Below are 24,108 nucleotides of genomic sequence, written 5' to 3'. Positions count from 1 at the left end.
AAAATCAAATAACAATATAATGTTTTATTTTGGTTACCGATCAGTCTCCGGATACGCTTCAAGGTGCTAGTCGTAACTTATAAAGCCCTTCATGGTATTGGATCTGGGTACTTGAGAGACCGCCTGCTGCCAATTACCTCCCAAAGACCCATTAGATCTCACAGGGTTGGCCTCCTCCGGGTGCCATCTACCAGCCAATGCCACCTGGCTACTACCCGGGGGAGGGCCTTCTCTGTGGCAGCTCCGGCCCTCTGGAATGAACTCCCCGCAGGGATTCGGACCCTCACCTCTCTCCAGGCCTTCCGAAAAGCCATCAAAACCTGGCTGTGCCGGCAGGCCTGGGGGTGATGAGTTCCCTCCCCTCTCGACATGTATGGTTGTGCGACTGTTGTCTACTTTTATCATTTGTATTTTGTCTTTTTATGTTCCCCCTTTTTTCCCCCCTTGAATTGTTCGCCGCCCTGAGTCCTCCCGGAGAAGGGCGGCATGCAAATAATACAATACAAATACAAATACAAATATTTTGTTGACAGCAACAAATAAGGAAATAAAGACTTCAGGAGGTTTTATGGTGTCAAAACCACTGTTCCCTCTAAGGTGCGCGGCCGCGCGGCCGCGCACATGGCAAGAAACCCCCGCGCAGAGGTTTCTAACTCCCGCGCAGAGGTTTCTTTCAAAGCAAACGTGGGGGAGTCCTTTGCAGGCGGCTAGAACTGGCCGCCCGCAAAGGACCTTCCCAAACTTGTTTCAGCGGCAGCTCTCAGCCTGGCGGCAGCGTCACTCACACTGTGAAAGGAGGGGGAGGAGGAGGGAACTAAAGAGAGCTTTTACCGAGTCTGCGCCCCACAGCCAGGACTGTCCTTGCGCCCCTCAAGCCGCGTTTCTTCCTGCAAAGCCCTTCGGGCAACCCGAGAGTTCCGCTTGACGCCAGAAGGGCTTTGCAGGAAGAAACGCGGCGTTTCTTCCTGCAAAGCCCTTCTGGCGCCAAAAGGAACTCTCGGGTTGCCCGAAGGGCTTTGCGGGGAAGAAACGCGGCTTGAGGCGCCAGGACGGTCCTGGCTGTGGGGCGCAGACTCGGTAAAAGCCTCTCTTTGGTTCCCTCCTCCTCCTCCTCCTCCTCCTCCTCCTCCTCCTCCTTCTTTCTGGAGCCCCTTCCTCAAAGATTTGGTACCAAAGCAATGGCGGTGAGGAAGTTGTGTCTTTTGGATTTTGCACTGTTGTCTTTTCAATGGTTCTCAGACTGGTTGAACCTTTAGCAGCTGGGGTGATATTCTTTACTGTTAAGGTTACAATTGGATGTGTTGGACAAATCTTAAAAGATGAAACTTTTATTAAAACGTTTGACTTAACTAAAAACGTCTTCCTTTTTCTTCTTCTTCTTAAATATGATTTATTTATTTATTTTTACTTCAGAAGTTTGATGACCATTGTACAAACTAATCCAACCTAAATGTAGAGGAGGAGAAGAAGGGGGGGGGATTTAAAAAGAGCAGAGGAAAAAGAAAAGAAAGCATGAAGAAAACATAAAGAAAGGGATGGGAGGGAGGGAAGGAAGGAAGGCACTTTATGTTGAAACAGAAAATATTATATAAGGAAGAAAATGGAAATAACTTAGGAAGGAAGGAAGGAAGGAAGGAATTGCACTTAATATTGAAGGAAAAGAGAATGAAGGAAAAAGTATTGGAAGGATTGAAAGAAGGAAGGAGGAACAAAGAATTACACTTAATATTGAAATGGAAAAGAAAATATAATGAATGAAAGAAGAAGTATAGGAAGGGAAGGAAGGAAGGAAGAAAGAAACAAAGACTGTTGAAACAGAAAAGATAATATAAGGAAGAAAATGGAAAGACGTATAGGAAGGAAGGAAGGAAAAAAGGAAGACAATGTTGAAATGGAAAAGAATATAAGGAAGAAAATGGAAAAAAGTATAGGAAGAAAGGAAGAAATGTACTTAATATTGAAACAGACAAGGGAATGAAGGAAAAAATATTGGAAGGATTGAAAGAAGGAAGAAAGAATGGAAGGAACAAAGACAATGTTGAAATGGAAAAGAATATAAGGGAAAAAATGGAAAAATGTTAGGAAGGAAGAATTACACTTAATATTGAAACAATTGAATATAATGAAGGAAAAGGAAACAGGAATAAGGGAGGGCTGAAGAATTCTGGGAACTGAAGTCCACCCCTCGTAAAGTGACCAAGGCTGGGAAAAGAATCCGCACTAGGGACAATGCAAGCTATGCTTCACCCCGTCAGTCCATCTTAGCGTGCAAGAAAGACATCAGACAACGCCATAGTTGCTATGGTAGCATTTGGCTATGCGCAGCGATGCTCTCCTGGTCTTTATGGGTGGGAGGGGGGCAGTTGAGCTATGATGCTAATCCCCTCGTGGGAACACAGAGGGTGGGAGAAGAGAACCAAAGAACTTCAAACTCCAAGGTTCTGGAGTGGAGAATAAGGGGATCAACTTTGTCTAAATGATATTGACATATAAAGAACGGTTGTAGGAACTGGGTATGTCCAGTTTGATGAAAAGAAGGACTAGGGGAGACATGATAGCAGTCTTCCAATATCTCAGGGCCCAGGGTTGCTCCAAAGAAGAGGGAGTCAAACTATTCTCCAAGGCACCTGAAGGCTGGACAAGAAGCAATGGATGGAAACTAATCAAGGAGAGAAGCAACCTAGAACTAAGGATAAATTTCCTGACAGTGAGAACAATTAACCAATGGACCAACTTGCCTCCAGAAGTTGGGAATGCTCCAACACTGGAAGTTTTAAAGAAGATTTGGGATAACCGTATGTCTTAAGTAGTGTAGGGTTTCCTGCCTAGGCAGGGGGTTGGACTAGAAGACCTCCAAGGTCCCTTCCAATTCTATTTCTATTGTATTCTCTATATTCTATTCTTTCTCTGTTCTATTCTAATCTCTTCTGAACTAAATGTTTATCTAGAACTCAAATAAATAGCTGCTTTTTGGTTTTATTTTTTTTAATATTTATCAGTCTCTCTTTTATTCCATACTTCTGGTTGAAAGACTATTCTATGTCATGCTAAACAAATGCATATTCTAGTGGCGGCGGGAGCTCGTTGGCATCTTCAGCAGCAGCCCTGCCTCCTGTGAAAAAACCGAAGATGGAGCAGATCCACGCAGATGACGTTGCTGCAACATGACTGGAGGAGGAATTCTGGGAGTTGAAGTCCACAAGGCTTAAAGCTGTCAGGTTTGAAGACCCCTGGGGTTTTTTTCCTAAAGGGTTAGGGGTGCGAGGGTCTTGTAACTTGACAGCTTTAAGACTTGCACGCTTCAATGCCAGAGTTTCTGAGCCAACATTTTGGTTGCTAAGCAGGACTGTTGTTAAGTGATACTGATATTATATAACACTTTTAATTAAGCGGGTACCTTGAATAAACATAACTTTGAGTTTCAAATAATACTGATTTCGTTGTTGTCTTAGGTGACATCTGTGAAAAAAATTAAGGTGCTCAGGCATGAAAATGTGCCGCTCAAACACTATACTTTTCCGCTCACACTGAAAAAAAATTAGAGGGAACATTGGTCAAAACTATATATTCATTTAGACTTCTGCCTTAAGCAGTGCTATCGCTGCAGATAAGCTAGTCTGCACAACAGGCGCAGTGGTTAAATGCAGCACTGCAGGCTACTGCTAGATCAGCAGGTCAGCGGTTCAAATCTCACCGGCTCAGGGTTGACTCAGCCTTCCATCCTTCCGAGGTGGGTAAAATGAGGACCCAGATTGTTGGGGGCAATATGCTGACTCTCTGTAAACCGCTTAGAGAGGCCTGAAAGGCCTATGAAGCGGTATATAAGTCTACTGCTATTGCTATTGCTATTGCAACTTCTTAAACAGTTGCGCAAGGATAGTAAATTGACTAGACTAAACTACACTTTTAAGGCAAGTCAGCTGTCTGGTTTCCCCCAAAATTGATTTGAAGGAATAGAATAGAATAGAATTTTATTATTTGTATGCCGCCCTTCTCCGGGAGGACTCAGGGGGGCGAACAATTCAAGGGGGAAAAAGGGGAACATAAAAAAACAAAATACAAATAATAAAAGTAAACAACAGTCGCACAACCATACATGTCGAGAGGGGAGGGGAACTCATCACCCCCAGGCCTGCCGGCAAAGCCAGGTTTTGACGGCTTTTCGGAAGGCCTGGAGAGAGGTGAGGGTCCGGATCTCTGCGGGGAGCTCGTTCCAAAGGGCCGGAGCCGCCACAGAGAAGGCCCTCCCCCGGGTAATAGCCAGGTGGCATTGGCTGGTAGACGGAACCCGGAGGAGGCCTAATCTGTGTGATCTAATGGGTCTTTGGGAGGTAATTGGCAGCAGGCGGTCTCTCAAGAAACTTAAAAACGGTCTCTGAAATACCAATATCACGTGGCAAATTAAAAAAAAAATAACGTTGTTACAAATATGTCGGCCGTTGACAGTTGAATAAAATCCGTCTTTTTTAATTTTTTGTAGGATTCATTCACCACAGTTCTAACGATCCCGTAGTCTCCGAGGAAGCTGACGAAACGCAATCCCGTCCTTCGAAGGGGAAGGGAGACGCGGTGGCCTTGGATGAGAAAATCAAAATGCTAGAAGTTCAGGGGGCCTCGCTTAGAGAGAAGTTGGAGAAAGAGGGGAACGAGAAGGAGGGATTTTCCAGGGAAATTGCTAGATTGTCTCAAGCTCTTTCTTTAGAACAGGAACGAGTTTCCGGCTTGAATAGGGAGCTCCAACGACAGCAGGCAATTCAAGAGGAGGCAACACTTGAATTAGCCGCGCTGAAAGAGAGGAATAAGAACCAGGAGGAAAAAATCCAGATTCTGCTTCAAGAAATAGGTGCTGCTAGCCAAATCTCCGTTGAAGAAAAACCACAGGTAAAGACATTTGATGCAGAATTGGGTTTATTGAACAGGTCATGCCCTGTGGTAGATGTTGACTTGGCAAAGCAAGAAATTATGTCAAGAGATGATGACCCTTTGCCAACTCGTGTTAATGCTGATCCAAAAAGCACATTCCATGGTAGCGTTGAAGGCATCTGGAGAATAAGCCAGCAGATCATCAACGCCTCGTCTCAAAAAAGCAGTTGCATTTCAGACCTCATGCAACAGATTGAACAGTTGCAGAGGAAAACATCCCAGGCCGAGGAGGAGAATTCTCAGCTGACATTGAAACTGAGCGAAACTATAAGTCAGAGAGATGCGTTTGCGCAGGAGAAGACGTCCCTCCTTAACCAGCTGAGGGACCTGGAGCAGAGAAACGCTTTTTATGCGGAAAAATATAAGGAAGGGGAAAACAGAGCCGTTGAGAGGATAAAAACAAATGAGGACTTATTGGAAGAGGGTAGGGCAAAAGATGCCAGAATCGTTTCTTTAGAGAAAACGTTGAAAGATAAAGATTCGGCTATTTTAGCGATGAAACAATCGGTTCGCGACGTGGAAGAGAAGCTTGGCATTTCAGAAGCTAAAATCGGAAAATTCATGGATCGGGAATCACAACTGAAGGTGGAGGTTCTAGACCTGAAGAGATTGAATGACGTTGAAAGAGAGAAGAGTGAAGAGTTGAAGCAAGCCACGAAAGGGTAAGTTTTTTAATTGTCTTCCTGCTAAATAGTACATGGATACAAATATAAATATCGGGGTGAAATTAGACCATGTACATTCTTTCCTTTCTCTCAAGAAGTGCTTCATTTAGGATATTTTCTAGGAGTTGAATTCCCACTTTTAGGCTTGCGTAGTTGAAGTCATTGGATACCTATTGTCTTAAGGTAAGTTGGTTAATTTCCTGTTCCCTTGATTCGAGAAAAATAACCACATTTCTCCTTGTCATCTCTGAACTTGTTTCTAAAAGTTAAGTGAAAATGGTCTAAAAGAGTATAACAGCTGGTGACAGCGATAAGAAACCAAAACTCAAGGCAGCAAAGCTGCAGAGACTTCTTTTTTTTTTTAATTGAAAATATTAGAAAAAAAAACTTTTACAAATGTTTACCTCCCCTTCCCTGCCCTCCCCCGAGCCCCCCCAACCTCCCCCCCCCCCGTGACTTCCCAGAACAAATACAGGGTATAAATCTTTAACAAAGATGTTCTAAAACAAACTTAAAAATAGTTAGTATCATCTTTCATTTGAGCTTTAACTCCTCTTTTGTTAGGCTAACTCTAAACAGATTATATCATTCCTCGTTTCTTCAGTCATAAACTATCTGGAATTTCTTAGTCCCGTATTTATTTTGAGTATAGTCAATCCATCTTCTCCACTCCAGTTTATATCTCTCGTTTGAGTGGTCCTCGAGATATGCTGATATTTTAGCCATCTCTGCTAGGTTTCTTACTTTTAATCTCCATTCTTGAATAGTAGGCAAGTCTTCCTTCTTCCAGTATTGCGCCACCAACAGTCTTGCTGCCGTTATTAAATACAAAATCAAATTAGTCTCTATAACAGAGAGCCGAGGTGGCGCAGTGGTTAGGGTGCAGTACTGCAGGCCACTTTAGCTGACTGTGATCTGCAGTTCAGCGGTTCCAATCTCACCGGCTCAAGGTCGACTCAGCCTTCCATCCTTCCGAGGTGGGTGAAATGAGGACCCGGACTGTGGGGGCAAGTTGCTGACTCAATTTGCTAAAAAAATAATAATTGTAAACCGCTTAGAGAGGGCTGAAAGCCCTATGAAGCGGTATATAAGTCTAATAAATAAATAAACAGTACAATCAGTAGTTATACCTAACAGGAATAACTGAGGGGTAAACTTTATCCTTTTTTTAAGAACATTTTGCATAATCCACCATATTTTTATCCAAAATGCTTTTACCTTTTTACAAGTCCACCATATATGGTAATATGTAGCATCAGCACAATCACATCTCCAGCATTTAGGTTGTAAATTCGGATACATAGAGGCCAGTTTTTTAGGATCTAAATGCCATCTATAAAACCGCTGCAGAGACTTCTGCGTATTGGAGTGGGTCCCAAATGCCCTGGGTCTCTTGGAAGCAAAGACCAACCTGAAAAATTAAAAGGCCCAAATAATTGTTCATTCCTATCCGAGAAGAACATTTTCAAGGTATAGGCCGAGCCATTTTATCTTGCTATTGAAATATGTTTGACTCTTGGCTCTCTTCCTGACTTGTTAAACTAGAACTCTGCCCCTTAGGGAGTTATTTCTAAAAGACTCCACTCTCTCTTTCTCGCACTCACACACAGTTGGTTGGTTGTTTCTCTTTCAGGTTGAAAGAAGAGCTATCAAAGAGTACCGATCTTTCTTCCCGTCTACAAGCAGAAATCCAGCAGAAAGATGAAGAACGCGCAGACCTGAAGGAGAAGTTGGCTGATACCAAAAAGCAGATTGAACAGGTTCAAAGACAGGTCTGTAAAAGGAGAGAGAGAAAAAATCTTTTTCCGTCATTCTGTATGCAACTCTTCTTTCGTCTTCTGCACTTACAGGTAGTCTTTGACTTAACAACAGTTCATTTTAGTGACAGATCAAAATTACAACAGCACTGAAAAAAGTTTTTCATACTTACAAACAACCATTAGAGCTCGGCAACTGGTTCATATTTATGACGGTTGTGGTGTCCCAGAGTCGTGTGATCACCTTTTTTTGACCTTCTGACAAGCAGGGAGCCGAGGTGGCGCAGTGGTTAAATGCAGCACTGCAGGCTACTTCAGCTGACTGCAGTTCTGCAGTTCGGCGGTTCAAATCTCACCGGCTCAGGGTTGACTCAGCCTTCCATCCTTCCGAGGTGGGTAAAATGAGGACCCGGATTGTTGTTGGGGGCGATATGCTGACTCTGTAAACCACTTAGAGAGGGCTGAAAGCCCTATGAAGCGGTATATAAGTCTAACTGCTATTGCTAAGTCAACGGGGAGGCCAGATTTACATCGCAACATCATTGCTAACTTAACAACTGCAATGATTCATTCACAGCGGTGGAAGAAAGGCCATTAAATGAGGCAAATCTCACTTAACACATGTTTTGATTAACACCAGGGGCTCAATTGTGGTCGTTAGGTTGAGGACTGCCTGTAGTTCTAATTTGGTTAAGCATGCTTGAACATGGTTAAATTGAGCTAAATTGAAGCATTCCAGGAAGAAACTAAACAGATTGGCCTTCCATGGTCATCAGATGAGAACCTCGTTTGAAGGTTTATAGCAGTTAGCAATAGCAGTTAGACTTATATACCGCTTCATAGGGCTTTCAGCCCTCTCTAAGCCGTTTACAGAGTCAGCATATGGCCCCCACAGTCTGGGTCCTCATTTCACCCACCTCGGAAGGATGGAAGGCTGAGTCAACCTTGAGCCGGTGAGATTTGAACCGCCGAACTGCAGATATCAGTCAGCTGAAGTGGCTGCAGTACAGCACTCTAACCACTGCGCCATCCTAGTTTATGGATGGTGGTGGATATTCTTTGCTTGAGTTTTGTTCAAAGCCTCTTTAGGCCAATATTACTGGGCAATTTCCATGCCCAAAATATCAACTCCCAGATTTTTCTGGCTGTTTCCTTTTTTTTCCTTGCAGTTTGCCCAGATCAAGATATATTTTTTCTTCCCTGCTATTGGAAGTTCTGCTTTCGAAAGATGACACACGTTGGACTGCTGGACTTCCTCTCTCTGCTCACATCAATGCTTGATTTGTCCTCCTCTGTATTTCAAATTGCAACACAGTTAGGTGGGGAAAGTAGCACTTTCTCTCCAACCGAGTATAATGTACCCCCGTTGAATCTTCTTACAGGTGAGCAGCATGCGAGCTGAGGAGAAATTGCTGCAGAGTAAAGTTAATGAACTTGAGAAGGCCAAAGGACAGCTAACTCAAGAGCTGGATCTCAAGCAGCGGACGATCCAGCAATTTAAGAAGGTGCGAACAGAAAGTTTCCATCTTGGTAACGTTATAAGGGGAGTGAGGGGTGTTGAAGATGACTTGCGTAACATGGCCCTTGGAGGGCAGTCTGTGCTTTGCGTGTGAAGCTCCTAGTGAAGACAGTCGGTGCTTTGCGTGAGAATCTCCTAGTGAAGACAGCCGAAGCTTTGCGTATGAATCTCCTAGTGAAGACAGTCGATGCTTTGCATGTGAATCTCCTAGTGAAGACAGTCGATGCTTTGTGTATAAATCTCCTAGTGAAGACAGTCGATGTTTTGCGTGTGAATCTCCTAGTGAAGACAGCCGGTGGTTTGCGTATATATCTAGTGAAGACAGTCGGTGCTTTGCGTGTGAATCTCCTAGTGAAGACAGTCGATGCTTTGCGTGAGAATCTCCTAGTGAAGACAGTCGATGCTTTGCGTGTGAATCTCCTAGTCAAGACAGCCGATGCTTTGTGTGTGAATCTCCTAGTGAAGACAGTCGGTGCTTGGCGTGAGAATTTCCTAGTGAAGACAGTCGGTGCTTGGCGTGAGAATTTCCTAGTGAAGACAGCCGATGCTTTCCGTATGAATCTCTTAGTGAAGACAGCCGATGCTTTGCGTGTGAATCTCCTAGTGAAGACAGTCGATGCTTTGCGTGTGAATCTCCTAGAGTGAAGACAGACGATGCTTTGCGTCAGAATCTAGTGAAGACAGTCGGTGTTTTGCATGTGAATCTCCTAGTGAAGACAGTCGATGCTTTGTGTGAGAATCTCCTAGTGAAGACAGTCGGTGCTTTGCGTGAGAATCTCCTAGTGAAGACAGTCGGTGCTTTGCGTGTGAATCTCCTAGTGAAGACAGTCGATGCTTTGTGTGAGAATCTCCTAGTGAAGACAGTCGATGCTTTGCGTGTGAATCTCCTAGTGAAGACAGACGATGCTTTGCGTCAGAATCTAGTGAAGACAGTCGGTATTTTGCATGTGAATCTCCTAGTGAAGACAGTCGATGCTTTGTGTGAGAATCTCCTAGTGAAGACAGTCGATGCTTTGCATGAGAATCTCCTAGTGAAGACAGCCGGTGGTTTCCATGTGAATCACCTAGTGAAGACAGCCGATGCTTTGCGTGTGAATCTCCTAGTGAAGACAGTCGATGCTTTGCGTGAGAATCTCCTAGTGAAGACAGTCGATGCTTTGGGGATGAATCTCCTAGTGAAGACAGTCGGTGTTTTGTGTGAGAATCTCCTAGTGAAGACAGCCGGTGCTTTGCGTGTGAATCTCCTAGTGAAGACAGCCGATGCTTTGCATGAGAATCTTCTAGTGAAGTCGGTGCTTTGCGTGTGAATCTCCTAGTGAAGACAGTCGATGCTTTGCGTGTGAATCTCCTAGTGAAGACAGTCGATGCTTTGGGGATGAATCTCCTAGTGAAGACAGTCGGTGTTTTGTGTGAGAATCTCCTAGTGAAGACAGCCGGTGCTTTGCGTGTGAATCTCCTAGTGAAGACAGTCGATGCTTTGCGTGAGAATCTCCTAGTGAAGACAGCTGGTGCTTTGCGTGTGAATCTCCTAGTGAAGACAGTCGATGTTTTGCGTGAGAATCTCCTAGTGAAGACAGTCGATGCTTTGCGTGAGAATCTCCTAGTGAAGACAGTCGATGCTTTGTGTATAAATCTCCTAGTAAAGACAGTCGGTGCTTTGCGTGAGAATCTCCTAGTGAAGACAGTCGATGCTTTGCGTGTGAATCTCCTAAGTGAAGACAGTCGGTGCTTTGTTTGTGAATCTCCTAGTGAAAACAGTCAATGCTTTGTGTGTGAATCTCCTAGTGAAGACAGTTCTGCTTTGCGTGAGAATCTCCTAGTGAAGACAGTTGGTGTTTTGCGTGTGAAGGCTGTGAAGATCCAGAGAGACCCACTCAAAGACAGACTGAATTTAATGTGGTTTACTACTCTGTGTATTTAGGACTGCTACCCGAAACTGAGCACAGTGACTGACTTTAGAATTACCCAGTTTTTATGGTTTTAAAAACACTTTTACAAAATGTTTAGCGCCTATGCCTGATGTTTTTTATTCTGTGTCCAAATCAGGATGATCTAAGTAAGAAGCTGGATGACCTTTTACAGCAGTACCAAAAATCATGTGAAGGTATGAAACCAATAGGAAGGGGAGAGAGAGAGAGAGAGAGAGAGAGAGAGAGAGAGAGAGAGAGAGAGAGAGAGAGAGAGAGAGAGAGAGAGAGAGAGAGAGAGAGAGAGAGAGAGAGAGAGAGAGAGAGAGAGAGAGAGAGAGAGAGAGAAGAGAGAGAGAGAGAGAGAGAGAGAGAGAGAGAGAGAGAGAGAAATGAGAATGAGAATGAGAATGAGAATGAGAATGAGAATGAGAATCAGCATGGGTACATGTGTCCATGCTTCTAAATGTTTCTGCTTCTTATTCTCTCTGGATTTTACCATTTTGTTAATCTATATATTGTGTTGACATCATCAACGCGGCAACAACAGCCAGTGCGGAGAAAGAAGGGCGCTTTAAGTAGCGCGTTGAAAGAAAGCTGATTTAACTTAAGGTAAGGGTTAGCTTTAGGGTTAGCTTTAGGGTTAGGTTAAGGGTTAAGGTTAGGTTTAGGGTTAGGTTAAGGGTTAGGGTTAGGGTTAGGTTAAGGGTTAGGTTTAGGGTTAGGTTTAGAATTAGGTTTAGGGTTAGGATTAGGGTTAGGGTTAGGGTTAGGGGTTAAGTTTAGGTTTAGGGTTTACAGCGTGCTTCTTTCTCCGCGCTGTTGTCGCCCTGTTGATGACATCAGCGACGCGGTTTAGTCGGGCGCGGTTTTGTCGTTCGCCCTTTTGTCGGTGAACCAATAAAACCCCTTTTCCTCACATTAGCAGGCTTCCTTTCTGCACAGAGCAGGAAGCTGAAGCAGGGAATCTCTTGGGTTGGAAAAGTGGTCCTGAGGCCCACAGCCATGTCTCCCCGCTCCCCAAAGAATTCACTTCGTGGAAGGACCGCACAGAAGATTTACAAGAGTCGCCATTTTTATTCCAAACTTTAGATGCGCGGTGCAAAGAGAAGATCATCGACGACATGAGACTGACCTTAGAGGAACAAGAACGGACTCAGTCCGAACAAGATCAAATTCTTCAGGCCACCTTAGCAGAGAATGAAAGGTGTGCAGCAGGTAAGCCACGATGGAGGATGGTGTGGCTTAGTCTCCAAAGTGACCTTGTGTAAGGGAGCAGAGGGAATGTCAGTTGGTCTTACCTGAACTGCATGTCCCAAAGCTCCTGTGGGTGGAGTCACAGATGGGTATTCTCACGTCCAATCTGCCCGGAGACTGAGGTTAAATTCGAGGCCACTCCTCTCTACTTCCTCTTCCTGGCTCTCCCAGATTAATCGAAGGTCAAAGTCCAAAGCAGAACCTGGGAAGGAAGGGAATAGGAAAGACAACACCACACTCCCCTCCAGGGTCTGCAATGTGTTAATTGTGCGACCCAACACAAGCCTGGGAAAGAAGGGAATAGGAAAGACAACACCACACTCCCCTCCAGGGTCTGCAATGTGTTAATTGTGCGACCCAACACAAGCCCGGTCTGCCATCGTGGCTTGTATGAAGATGTCATCCAGGTAGCATTGTAACCGGACTGGTATGGAATGGAGATGGCGTGCTGCTACACCAGGACCTTTGTGAAGGTCCTGGGAGCCGATGCCAACCCAAAGGGGAGGGCCCTGTATTGATAGTGGGACCCCCCCCTGCACGAAAACCTGAGAAACCTACAGTGATCTGCGGCAATCATAATATGGAGGTATGACTCTGTGAGTTCAATGGATTTTCAGGAGAGCCTTTTCAGTAGTAGCTCCGACCCTTTGGAACGATCTCCCCGTGGAGATTCGCACCCTCACCACCGTCCAGACCTTCCGCACAGCCCTTAAGATCTGGCTATCCCGTCAGGCCTGGGGGTAAAGATTTTAATCCGCCCCACCTGAATGTTGAATGAAAGTTGTGTTTTATTGTTTATTTTTTTACTCATGTATTGTCTTATGTTTTGTCTTGCACACCCCTTCCCATGAATTGTAAGCCGCCCTGAGTCCCCTCAGGGAAAAGGGCGGCCTATAAATAATAAATAAAATTTAAAAAAAAATCAAAATAAAATGCCAAAAAAATCTCCCTGTCTAATACCCTTTAGGGTGGATTTGAGGGATGCCATTTTAAACTTGCGATAGACCAGTCTAGAATTTAACAGCTTCATGTCTAAGATTGCCCTCCACCCCCTTGAACCCTTGGGAACGACAAACAAGTTGGAATAAAAGCCCAACCCCCTCTCCTCCTCCGGAACCAGCTCCACCGCTCTGATATCCAGCAGATGCCAGATGGCCTTGTGCATGAGCTTGACCGGATTCCTAGAAGAGACAGAATCTATTCAGGGGATGGGAACAGAACTCTAACTTTAACCCAGACCTAACGGTGTGAAGGACCCAAGCATCAGTGGTGAGACGGTACCAGCGATCCACAAACAATGTAAGCACGGCCGCCGATTAGGTGATCCGAGCCCGAATCACTTTCTGCGGTAGGGATGGCCATCTGCCGCCTTCTCCCCCGTTACTCACAGTAGAAGTCTTCTCCTCCTCTGCCCTCCTAATTGCCAGTGAAGCCAGGGCTACTATGTGTGATTTGGAGCTTCCTAGAACCGGCATGCCCACGCAATCACTGCCGCCGATCTGCGACTCGAATCCGCTGCCCTCCCCGGTTTGATGGCGGAGCACTGGCCCTGGTTGGTGCTCCTCAGAACCGGTGGTGGCTTCTGAGCGCCTGCAGCGAGCTGTACAGGAGTGCCGATCAACACGCTCCAGCCACATGCATCTCCAAGATGGCCGCCACACAAAATGGTGATCGCCGACCACACGGTTCAATTCCCTGAGCCAGCTCCGACCGAGCCGCTCCTCCAGAAGCCTCTGCACTGCTTCGCATCCCCCTTGATGCAAAAATGGGGTCACGGATCTCAGTGCCCCCGGTGCGCTGCCTGGAGGCCCCCCCCCCCCTTGACTGGCCAGCAGCTTGGGGACTCTCACTCTTAAGAGCCGAGGTGGCGCAGTGGTTAGAGTGCAGCACTGCAGGCTACTTCAGCTGACTGCACTTCTGCAGTTCGGCTGTTCAAATCTCAACGGCTCAAGGTTGACTCAGCCTTCCATCCTTCCGAGGTGGGTAAAATGAGGACCCGGATTGTTGTTGGGGGCGATATATGCTGACTCTGTAAACCGCTTAGAGAGGGCCGAAAGCCCTAGGAAGCGGTATATAAGTCTAACTGCTATTGCTATTGCTACTCTCACAGCAGCAAGCCCAGCTTTTGCACAACACACAGAAAGAGACAGAGACGCAAGGAAGTGAGGTGGGTGGAATCACTGTTGGACAAAGGAACCATTCTCAAGTCCAAAATGAAGAGCCAGTAAAAAACAGTACTCCTTTGGGCCGAGACTGAAATTAATCTGGGAGAGCCAGGAAGTTTAAGTAGAGAGGAGTGGCCTCGAATTTAACCTCAGTCTCCGGGCAGATTGGACGTGAGAATACCCATCTGTGACTCCTCCCACAGGACCTTTGAGACATGCAGTTCAGGTAAGACCAGCTGACATTCCCTCTGCTCCCTTACACAAAAATGCCAGGCGGCCTTCGAAGCCGAGATGTAGATTTCAACCAGAAATAGACTTGCAAAAGTTCATTTAGTCAACTTGCAACATTTCCACGACTTGCAACAGTTCATTTTCAAGAGCCGAGGTGGCGCAGTGGGTAGAGTGCAGTACTGCAGGCCACTTCAGCTGACTGCTAGTTGCAGTTCGGCGGTTCAAATCTCACCGGCTCAGGGTTGTCTCAGCCCTCCATCCTTCCAAGGTGGGTAAAATGAGGACCCAGACTGTGGGGGCAATATGCTGACTCTGTAAAGAGAGGGCTTAGAGAGGGCTGAAAGCCCTATGAAGCGGTATATAAGTGTAACTGCTATTGCTATTTAGTGGCTGCTCAAAGTGACGAAGGTGTCCACTTTTCACAGTTACAACCTTTGCAGCATCCCCATGATCAGGTGATCAGGATTCAGATGCTTGGCAGCCAGTTCATATTTACGACGGTTGCTACATCCCAGGATCACGTGACCTTCTGACAAGCAAAGTCAATGGGGAAGCCAGATTCACTTAACAACCGGGTTACAAATGTCAACTCCTAAAGTTGCCATGGTGAGAAAAGGGGGGGGGAGCGGATTTCATGCATAGTTTCAGCTAGAGAGTTGGATCTCAGATTAGCGCAGCAGACTTGGGCACCTCATTGGGGAATGTGATTTATGACACAGACTGAGGGGAGGAACAGGATAAAGTTGAGCTATAATTCAAATAAGGCTCAGATCTGACTGCAAAAAGGGCTTGCCAAATTAAATGCTCCTAATAAATAAATAATTTGCTTTGAAATTTGGCTCGACACTCATGAATCAATTAGGTCATATTTTTTTGGAAACCTGACAACGAACTTATCAGCTTTACTGATTCACTTAAGAACTGAGGCAAGAAAGGTCGTACAACGGGGAGAAGATCATTTAATGAATGTCTCATGGAACAACGCACGCCTTGGGCTCAGTTGTGGTTGTAAGTGGAGGACTAACTACATAGATACATATGCAGCTTACAGGAGTATTTAGTCATAAAAGCCGCACCCTTTGTTTCACGTGGCAGGAAATTTGACCTGTCCAATCTCTTGATCGTTTGAAGTTTCACCTTCCACCGGCTGCTTGAATTCTGTGATTATTATTTTTTTTGTAGGCAAATTGTGACTGTCTTCAGTTGCTGCTAATGGGATTCATTTGGTCTGTGTGTCATCCTGTATGTCAGTTGTATGTCAACTTGCTAATGCACTTGTTTCGCTGTAGAATTGAAAGAATGGGAGAGAAAACACCAAGAGCTAAAGGAGCAGAAGAATGATCTGGGGCCGCAAGACACCAATGAAGGCTGGGCTAAGGACGCCGAGTTGCTTCATGAACAATTAAAACAATTGCAAGGGGAATTGGAGGTAATGCGTCGGTTCCTGTCACGTTTAGTGGCAAATATGGGACTTCGTGGAGATCTTGCCTGTTTAATTAGTTTCTCAAAAAAGAAAAATCCCCTAGTAAACTAGCATTGGTAGTCTTGTCAGAACGAGGATTTTATAACAGTATGATTAAAACAGCATTGTTCTAATTGTTACAAATTTCAGCGCCCCACTAACTACACTTAGGCTCTTGGGTAGGAATCAGAGGTGGGTTCCTACCAGTTCATACCTATTCGGTAGAACCGGTTCGTCAAATCTACCGAACCGGTTAGAAGAGGTTCCACCAGTGGACCCGGAAAGCAGGCCACACCTACAGAAGAGCCTCCCAAAATTTTTTGAAACCCACCACTGGTCCTTAGATATGATTATTCTACACTATCATGCTCATATTTATAAAACTCAGTGCCTCTGTGGAAGGCAAGGATGACTACTGCGTTTGTGGTGCAATCAGAACATTGCCTGTGTTGAAGTTGTTTTAACGCAAACCAAAGATGCCTTTTAAAAAACAAGTTTACATCCTATTCTTATGCATGCCAGGGCTGTGTGTGAGGTCATTTAAGGTGGTTCTGACAAGTGTCGTCGGCATCTTCATATCCGGTCACATGGGCGGCAAGCCACTCCCATTGGGTCACATGGGCGGCAAGCCACTCCCACAAAGGAGGCCACACCCACAGAGTAGGTTCGAACAATTCTTGAAACCCACCACTGGTAGGAATATATGGGAAAACATATTTCCTTAGATGCTGTCAGCTCTAAAAATGGAGGGCTTGTTTGGTTTGTATTAACATTGCAATCCAATGCTAATGGCAAGAAGGAAGCCACCATTTTGAGCATAATTTTAAAAAGGACTGGGACACCCAGTCTTAGTCTTATTCAGCTGAATATTCAGTCTATGAGTAGGATCCTGAAGGAAAACAGAAGCCGAATCGAGGCAAATATTACTGGAGATGGAATAAAACCTGTTTCCCTTTCCAATATATGAAAAAAGTGAATATAATGCACCCTATGGATGTGAATTGATGTACATACAGCAAGGGTGTCCCCAGGGCATGGTCAGCAAATCCAAGATGGCAGCTGCAATGATGCAATCAAAGCTCTGATTGTTTCTATGTATGTTGGGCCTGTAAACCTGGAATCACACCATTAGCGTTCCATCTTGGCTTATTTTGACCCAACTTCATAGCAATGGCAGTTAGACTTATATACCGCTTCATAGGGCTTTCAGCCCTCTCTAAGCGGTTTTACAGAGTCAGCATATCGCCCCTACAGTCTGGGTCCTCGTTTCACCCACCTCGGAAGGATGGAAGGCTGAGTCAACCTTTGAGCCGGTGAGATTAGAACCGCCGAACTGCAGATAACCGTCAGCTGAAGTGGCCCGCAGTACTGCACCCTAACCACTGCGCCCACCTCGGCTCTTCTTATGTCATGAAATGACAGCGAATAATGGGCAGGGATGGAAAAATTCCCCTGTGATTCCTTGGTTAGAAACGGTTTTCATGAGACGTTCACTTGGCTTTGTACGAAGTCTGTGTTTCTCAAATTCAGAAGAAACAAGATGAAATGAAGAGACCCTTTTTCTACTAGAGTTCAATGTCACGTGTGAATTTGATATTTAAACGCTTGCTGTTTTGACAGGAAGGCAGGCCTGTTTTGAGGGAGTTGGACAGTGGGAGTGGAGACTTTCACATTTCAGTGGTTTTTGTCTCGAGAGCGTTTTCAGTTCCAGTAGAAGCAAAGGTGTAACTCTTACTCCTTTTAAAACAGGAACGCAAAGGACAGCATGAAACAGATCGTAGGAAATGGCTGGCAGAAAAAACGCTCCTTATAACTCAGGCGAAAGAAGCGGAAACTCTCCGTAACAAGGAGATGAAAAAATTTGCTGGAGATAAAGAATATTATGCCAAGCAACTCACAGAAGCAGTAAGTGAATTTTTGTTTTGTTTTTCTCTGAAAGCCCTATGAAGCGGTATATAAGTCTAACTGCTATTGCTATTGCTATTCTATTTTTAATCGGCTTTTATATTTTACTTGCTTTGTACATTTGTAAACTACAAAGAATCATTCATGGTAACCACAGCACACCTGTCCTCGTCGCCGTCACCATCATCATCATCTCTGTTTTCTCTCCAGGAAAAGCAGGTGGCAGAAAAGGACCATGATCTTCAGAGATGGCGGGTAGAAAGAGACCAGCTGGTGGCGGCTCTGGAAGTTCAGCTGAGTTCTCTCATCTCAAGTAACGTGCAGAAAGATAAAGAAATGGAAGAATTGAAAAAGACGATACCGCAATCTTCTGGAAAGGTTGGTAGGGTATTGTTAACTCCTTCACGAGTCTTTTTTTCTCCGCTGTTCTCAATTTGCCTGCCATGGGAGGACAGGTGAGGTTAAAAAAAGAAGAAGATAAAGTTCTTGTCAAAGTCCTGCTGATTTGTACATTCTCCAGTGCACTGCTCAGAGAGCCCAAATGCTGGGTTAACACAGCCTATCTGCCCTTGGACTGAGTGATGATTTTCTTGACCACGCCTCCCTTTGCCTGCACATGCTCAATTCGAAAACTCAGTCCGCCCGAGTTAGGGCTGTTTTGGGAGAGCTCCAGTCTAAGAGCAGAAAGGCTGGAAAAAGTTTCCCAATTTGGACCACGTTTAAATTCTCAGATAGAGGAAATCACGCTTCTACATCAGGTCTGTCTATTTGCCTCCAGTGAGGCTTCCGTCGCTTTAAGAGAAGGGCTGCCGGTTTTTCCCTGCTGTTGCTATTTGCAAGCACTGCAGGGGGTTGAAAAGGCTTGCACAGCGGGGGCTGGCTAGCAAGGGAGCAGTTAGTGGGATAAACCAAGTTCCCTGTTGGAACAGGGGCGTCCCAGGGGGAGGAAAAATCCAGCAAGGCTCTGAGAAGGCTCTAAAGCAGGTGAGCCGGATTGCTAGGATTCCCTCGCCTGCTCCATTTTGCCCGGCAACAGCAGCGACGGCTGGAGTCTTCGCACACCTTCAGGGCTGGAAAGAGCGGGAAGCGGCTGCGTGCGCACCCCCCGCCATTTTGGATCGCTCCGACTCACCGGGCAGAGCTGCAGAGCTCAGAGCGTGCTAGGAACAAGGCAGCAAGAAGAGCCCAGCCAGCCAACGGAGCTTCAGCGAGCCCTCAACGACTGCAGAACGCCGCGGGGAGGCTGGGGGCTAGTCTGGGAAGCCAGCTAGCCTCTCCCTCCGGAAAATAAGCTAAGTCTCGGGGAACCGAGGGCGGTGGGAGGAAGGAAATCCGACCCCAAGGCGGCCCTTCCCTCCTGGAGATTCTGCCAGCGCTTTTGGACTGCAAAGACCAGCGCGTGCCCATCCCAGCTCCAGCTATCTCCCAGGCCTCGTGGGGACCTGAAATGGCTGAGGAATGCAGGGAGGCCTTAGGGGATCAGGTGGGGCCCTCCAGCAAGCGCTGCAAGCTGGATCCCTCTGTAAATAAAAGGCAAAGGGCACAAAGGCTCACTTGAAAGGTCTTCTCCAAGAGCCACAGTGGATCCCAGGGAGGTTTCAAGGCCCCTTCAGCCAGAACCTAGCCCAGACCGTCGCAGCAGGGAGTCAGCTTCCCCTGATCGTGAGGCCCAATCCCCCGGGGACAGTGAATTCTTGTCTGGGGATAACTATGCATCCAGGGATCCATCTCCTGAAGCATCTTGGGGGTACCCCGACTCCCCTAGCTCCTCCATCGGAGAGGAACGAGATTCTGTCCAGAATTCCCCCCTTGGGAAGGGTGGATCCAGCTCAGGCAGGCCTAGCCAGCGCAGGCCCAGTAAGCAAAAGAAAAAAAGGGGGAAAAGTTCTGCTCTCTCGGATGAAATGAGGGAGGTAATTGCCTTAGCCATCTCCCAAGGGATAGCTGAAGGCATTAAGCGCAAGGGCTCTAGCAAGGGCAAGGCCCCAAAGGAGAAACGCAAACCTAGGGCCTCCACCTCTAAGGAGCCTGTATCCTCCTCCCCATCTTCAAGCCCCTCTCACTCTGGGTTATCAAGTTCTGAGCAGGAAGAAGGGGAGATTTTCGCCCTTTCTGAAGACGAAAACCCCACCCCTGACAAGCCAAAATTCTCTGGCCTGTTTCAACCGTCATTATTCAAGTCTATCTTGCACAAAGCCATGACGGCCACAGAGTTAGGCCCCACTTCCAGACCTGAGGCCTCTCAGGCTTCCACTTCCAAGGATCCTAAGCATGGGTTGTTCAAAGAGACAGTAGAAACCCCCGAGGTTATTCCTGTGCCAGACCTATTTATGGACGCGGTACAGCGCCAGTGGCTACAGCCAGGCACCCTGACCAACCCCAGTGGGGGGGATAGAACTCTATATGCAGTAGAAGATAAAATGGAGGAAATCCTCAAATTCCCAGAAGTAGATGCCCCAGTCGTGTCTCTAACTTCCAATTCCAACCTGCCAGCTGAGCTCCTAGAGGGACTTAAGGCAGAAGATAAGAGGTCAGAAAAGGCATGTCAGAAAACACACATGGCGTCTGCCTGGGCCATCAAGGCATCCACCTCTGCCTCCTTTTTTATTAGGGCCACCCTATTCTGGCTGCGCCAACTCAGGTCCAGACCCCCGCCAAGGAAATCTAGGTGGCGCCATGAGCTAACCAAGATTATTACCGCTGTCGAGTATTCGGCGGATGCCACCTTGACAGCAGCAAAATTCTCTTCCAGAGCTCTAGCTTCCAATATCACCTCCCGCCGCCTCCTATGGCTCAGGCACTGGCAGGCCGAAATGAAGGCTAAATGGAAGCTGGCATCGGCCCCATTTAAAGGGGCTTTCTGTTTGGAGAGGCCCTGGACAAGTTTGTCACCGAAACCAAGGACAAACGCAAGATCATTCCGGCAACCTTTAAAAGGGGTGACCGGAAAGGGGCGGGGTCCTTTCGTAAGAGACCCTACAGGAGCCAGGAAACAGGGCAATCTTCTCACCCTTCCTCCTATCAGAGGCCCTTTCAGGCAGGGGGGGATAGGCACCAAGACAGATCCTTCGGGGCTCGTGCCAACCAATCCCAGTCTTCCTTTCGGAGACCATTCCGAGGAGGAGGAAACAACAGTGGTGGATCCCGGCCCTTTCGTAAGGGAAAGTGACGGTCACAGGGATCCCCCCATCGGGGGTCGGCTACGGCTGTATGCCGACAGGTGGGAGGAGATAACATCGGACAAGTGGGTCCTCAACACCATTCGCAAGGGCCTTCTCCTGGACTTCCTATCCTTTCCCCAAAGAAAGTTTATCCGCTGTCCTACCCCCAGGAACCCAGAAAAGAGGGAACGCATGAGGGCAGAAATCTGCCATCTCCTAGAGATAGAGGCGATAGAGCCAGTCCCCAGGGATCAGCAGGGGAGGGGCTTCTATTCGATCCTCTTCCTAGTGCCCAAAAGTTCAGGGGGGTGGAGGGCCATCTTGGACCTCAAGAGCCTAAATCAGCATCTGGCTTACAAGAGGTTCAAGATGCAGTCACTCCACTCCATCCTGGGCTGTGTGAGGGAGGGGGACCTATTGACATCAATAGATCTCAAAGAGGCCTACCTGCATGTCCCCATCCATGTGGCCCACAGGCGGTTCCTGAGGTTCTACGCGGAAGGGAAGCATTTCCAGTACAGGGCTCTTCCCTTCGGGCTATCATCTGCGCCCAGAACATTCACCAAAATTCTGGCAGTGCTAGCGGCTCATCTCCGCAACCATCCGGTTCGTCTGGAATGTTATTTAGACGACATAATCATTCACTCTCTCACCACCAAGCAGGCACACCGCGATGTTTCTCTAACTGTGCAGACCCTGCAGTACCATGGCTTCTCTGTCAACATGGAGAAGAGCCAGTTCCGACCATCCACCTGTATACAGCACCTGGGTGCGGTCATCAACTCCACCTCCTGCCAGGTATTTCTTTCGCCAGACCGGCTGTCGAACCTGAGACGCAGAGTGAAGCACTGCAGCCTTCCCAGGTCGGTACCCATCATTCAGCTGTCCCAGCTCCTGGGGATAATGATCTCGTGCCTGGGGGTGGTTCCCTGGGCTCGCCTTCACGCCAGGGAGCTGCAGTGGTTTCTGCTGCCAGTGCAGAGGGCCAGGAACAGCAACTCACTCAGGCGGGTTCGGCTCCCACGAAAGGTGATCCGGTCTCTGGCATGGTGGAGGTCCAAGGCAGTCAGGAAGGGCTGCCTGTTCAAGGAGCCGGAGAGACTAGTTGTCACCACGGATGCCAGCCTCCTGGGGTGGGGCGCCCACTGTCAGGGCCACCTAGCCCAAGGCCGATGGACTCAGAGGGAGGCCGCCCACAGCATCAATTGGCTGGAACTGAGGGCAGCTCGCCTAGCGCTGAGAAAGTTCGCATCTCTAGTAAGAGGGGCTCATGTACTGTTGATGACAGACAATGTGGCGACAAAAGCGCACATAAACCGGCAAGGGGGCACTCGATCAAAGGCCCTCATGCTCGAGGCAGAAGCGCTGGGCAGGTGGGCGGAACGTCATCTGGCTTCTCTCAGTGCAGATCACATCTCCGGCGTAAGCAACCGGGAAGCAGACTGGCTGAGCCGCCAACGCATCGACCACTCGGAGTGGCGCCTGCACCCGGACCTGTTCCAGCAGATCGTGAGGAGGTTCGGCAAGCCACAGGTAGACCTGTTTGCCACACACAACAACACACAGCTCCCACGCTTCTTCAGTCGCTACCACTCGCCCCAGGCGGAGGGAACAAATGCTCTGAGGTCAGCGTGGCCTCAGGGACTTCTGTATGCCTTCCCTCCACTTCCGCTCATCCCTCAAGTGGTGAACAAGCTCCTGACCGAAAAGGCAGACCTCATTCTGGTGGCTCCCTCCTGGCCCAGAAGGCCCTGGTACGCAGACCTGGTCAGCCTCTCAGTTCAAAGACCTTGGAGAATCCCCCGGGACAAGATTGCCCTCAGCCAGGGGGCCATCACCCATCCGGAGCCCCAGTGGCTGCAGCTAGCCGTTTGGCACTTGAAGGGGAGCTCCTGAGGAAGCAAAAATTCTCTGACCAGGTCATTCGAACAATCCAAGCGTCCAGGAAGCCCTCTACGACTAGAATCTACGATGCCACCTGGGCCGCCTTCTCACGGTGGTGCAAGACTAGGAACATAGAGGCCTCCTCAGCCTCGATCCCCCAGACCCTAGACTTTTTGCAAGAGGGTCTGGATAAGGGCCTTGCGGTCAGCACCCTCAGACGCCAGGTTGCAGCGTTGTCTACCATCCTGGCAAAGGGCTCCTCTCGCTCGCTGAGTCAGCTCCCCCAGATCAAGAGCTTTCTCAAGGGAGCAGCGAACATCAGCCCTCCAACTGTTCACCGGTATCCGTCATGGGATCTTCCATTTGTGCTTAAGGCCCTGACCAAAGCCCCATTTGAGCCTTTGAAAAAGACCAGTCTGCGCTACCTCACCATCAAAACCGCTTTCCTGGTGGCCATTACATCCGCTCGCAGGGTAGCCGAGCTTGCTGCGCTCTCTGTCAGGGAGGATTTGTGCGTAGTTCACCCGGACAGAGTAATATTGAGACTTGATCCGTCATTTGCTCCGAAAATTAACTCCCTGTTCACAGGACTCAAGAACTTATTTTGCCCAACTTCTGTCCCCATCCTTCTCACCCTAAGGAGCGTGAGTGGCACAAGCTGGACGTGAGACGGGCCGTGCGCACGTATGTAAAGAGAACAAAGGACTACCGCCGGTCAGAGGCTTTCTTTGTCTCCTTCCTCCCTGCGTCCCTGGGCCGCAAGGTCTCCTCTCACACTGTGGGACGTTGGCTACGTGCTTGCATCAAACTGGCATATGAGCACCAGGGCAAGACGGCTCCGAGAAGAATCACCGCTCACTCCACCAGGAGCGCTGCAACGTCTGCAGCCTGGGCAACCCAGGCCTCTATCCTAGACATTTGTAGAGCGGCCACCTGGGCTTCCCCCACGGCCTTTATTAGAAACTATAAGATTGACACCTTTGCCTCAGCCGAAGCCTCCTTTGGCAGAAGAGTATTACAAAGAGTGGCTGAAATGCCAGAGGCTTCGGCGCTTCCCCACCCTGGGACTCAATAGCTTGGGCATGTCCCAGCATTTGGGCTCTCTGAGCAGTGCACTGGAGAAAGACCGTTGGCTTACCTGAACGGTCGTTCTCGGGGCACTGCGAAGAGAGCCCAAACCCACCCGGGTGTTTGTATTTGAACGATGTGGCTGTATTGACTGTAATTGATTACAGGACGGTTCCTTCGTTTTCGAATTGAGCATGTGCAGGC

At 47.7% G+C, this 24,108-nt stretch overlaps 1 protein-coding gene across 1 annotated transcript in view; it reads left to right on the top strand.

Moving 5' to 3' along the window:
* Window positions 1–24,108, top strand: part of KIF20B (kinesin family member 20B) — a 70,677-nt gene that overhangs the window by 30,497 nt on the left and 16,072 nt on the right. The window contains 8 exon segments of the mRNA XM_087702389.1: window positions 4,481–5,585; window positions 7,222–7,360; window positions 8,728–8,850; window positions 10,911–10,968; window positions 11,864–11,989; window positions 15,714–15,853; window positions 17,636–17,791; window positions 18,002–18,169. Coding sequence (XP_087558515.1) covers window positions 4,481–5,585; window positions 7,222–7,360; window positions 8,728–8,850; window positions 10,911–10,968; window positions 11,864–11,989; window positions 15,714–15,853; window positions 17,636–17,791; window positions 18,002–18,169 — 2,015 coding nt within the window.

The sequence above is a fragment of the Thamnophis sirtalis genome, unplaced genomic scaffold (assembly GCF_051295495.1).
Source record: "Thamnophis sirtalis isolate CommonGarterSnake01/CBP01778 unplaced genomic scaffold, rThaSir2_p1.2 scaffold_15, whole genome shotgun sequence".
Taxonomy (NCBI): Eukaryota; Metazoa; Chordata; class Lepidosauria; order Squamata; family Natricidae; genus Thamnophis; species Thamnophis sirtalis.
The sequence above is the reverse complement of the archived record's forward strand: the minus strand, read 5'-3'. Positions and strand labels throughout refer to the sequence as shown.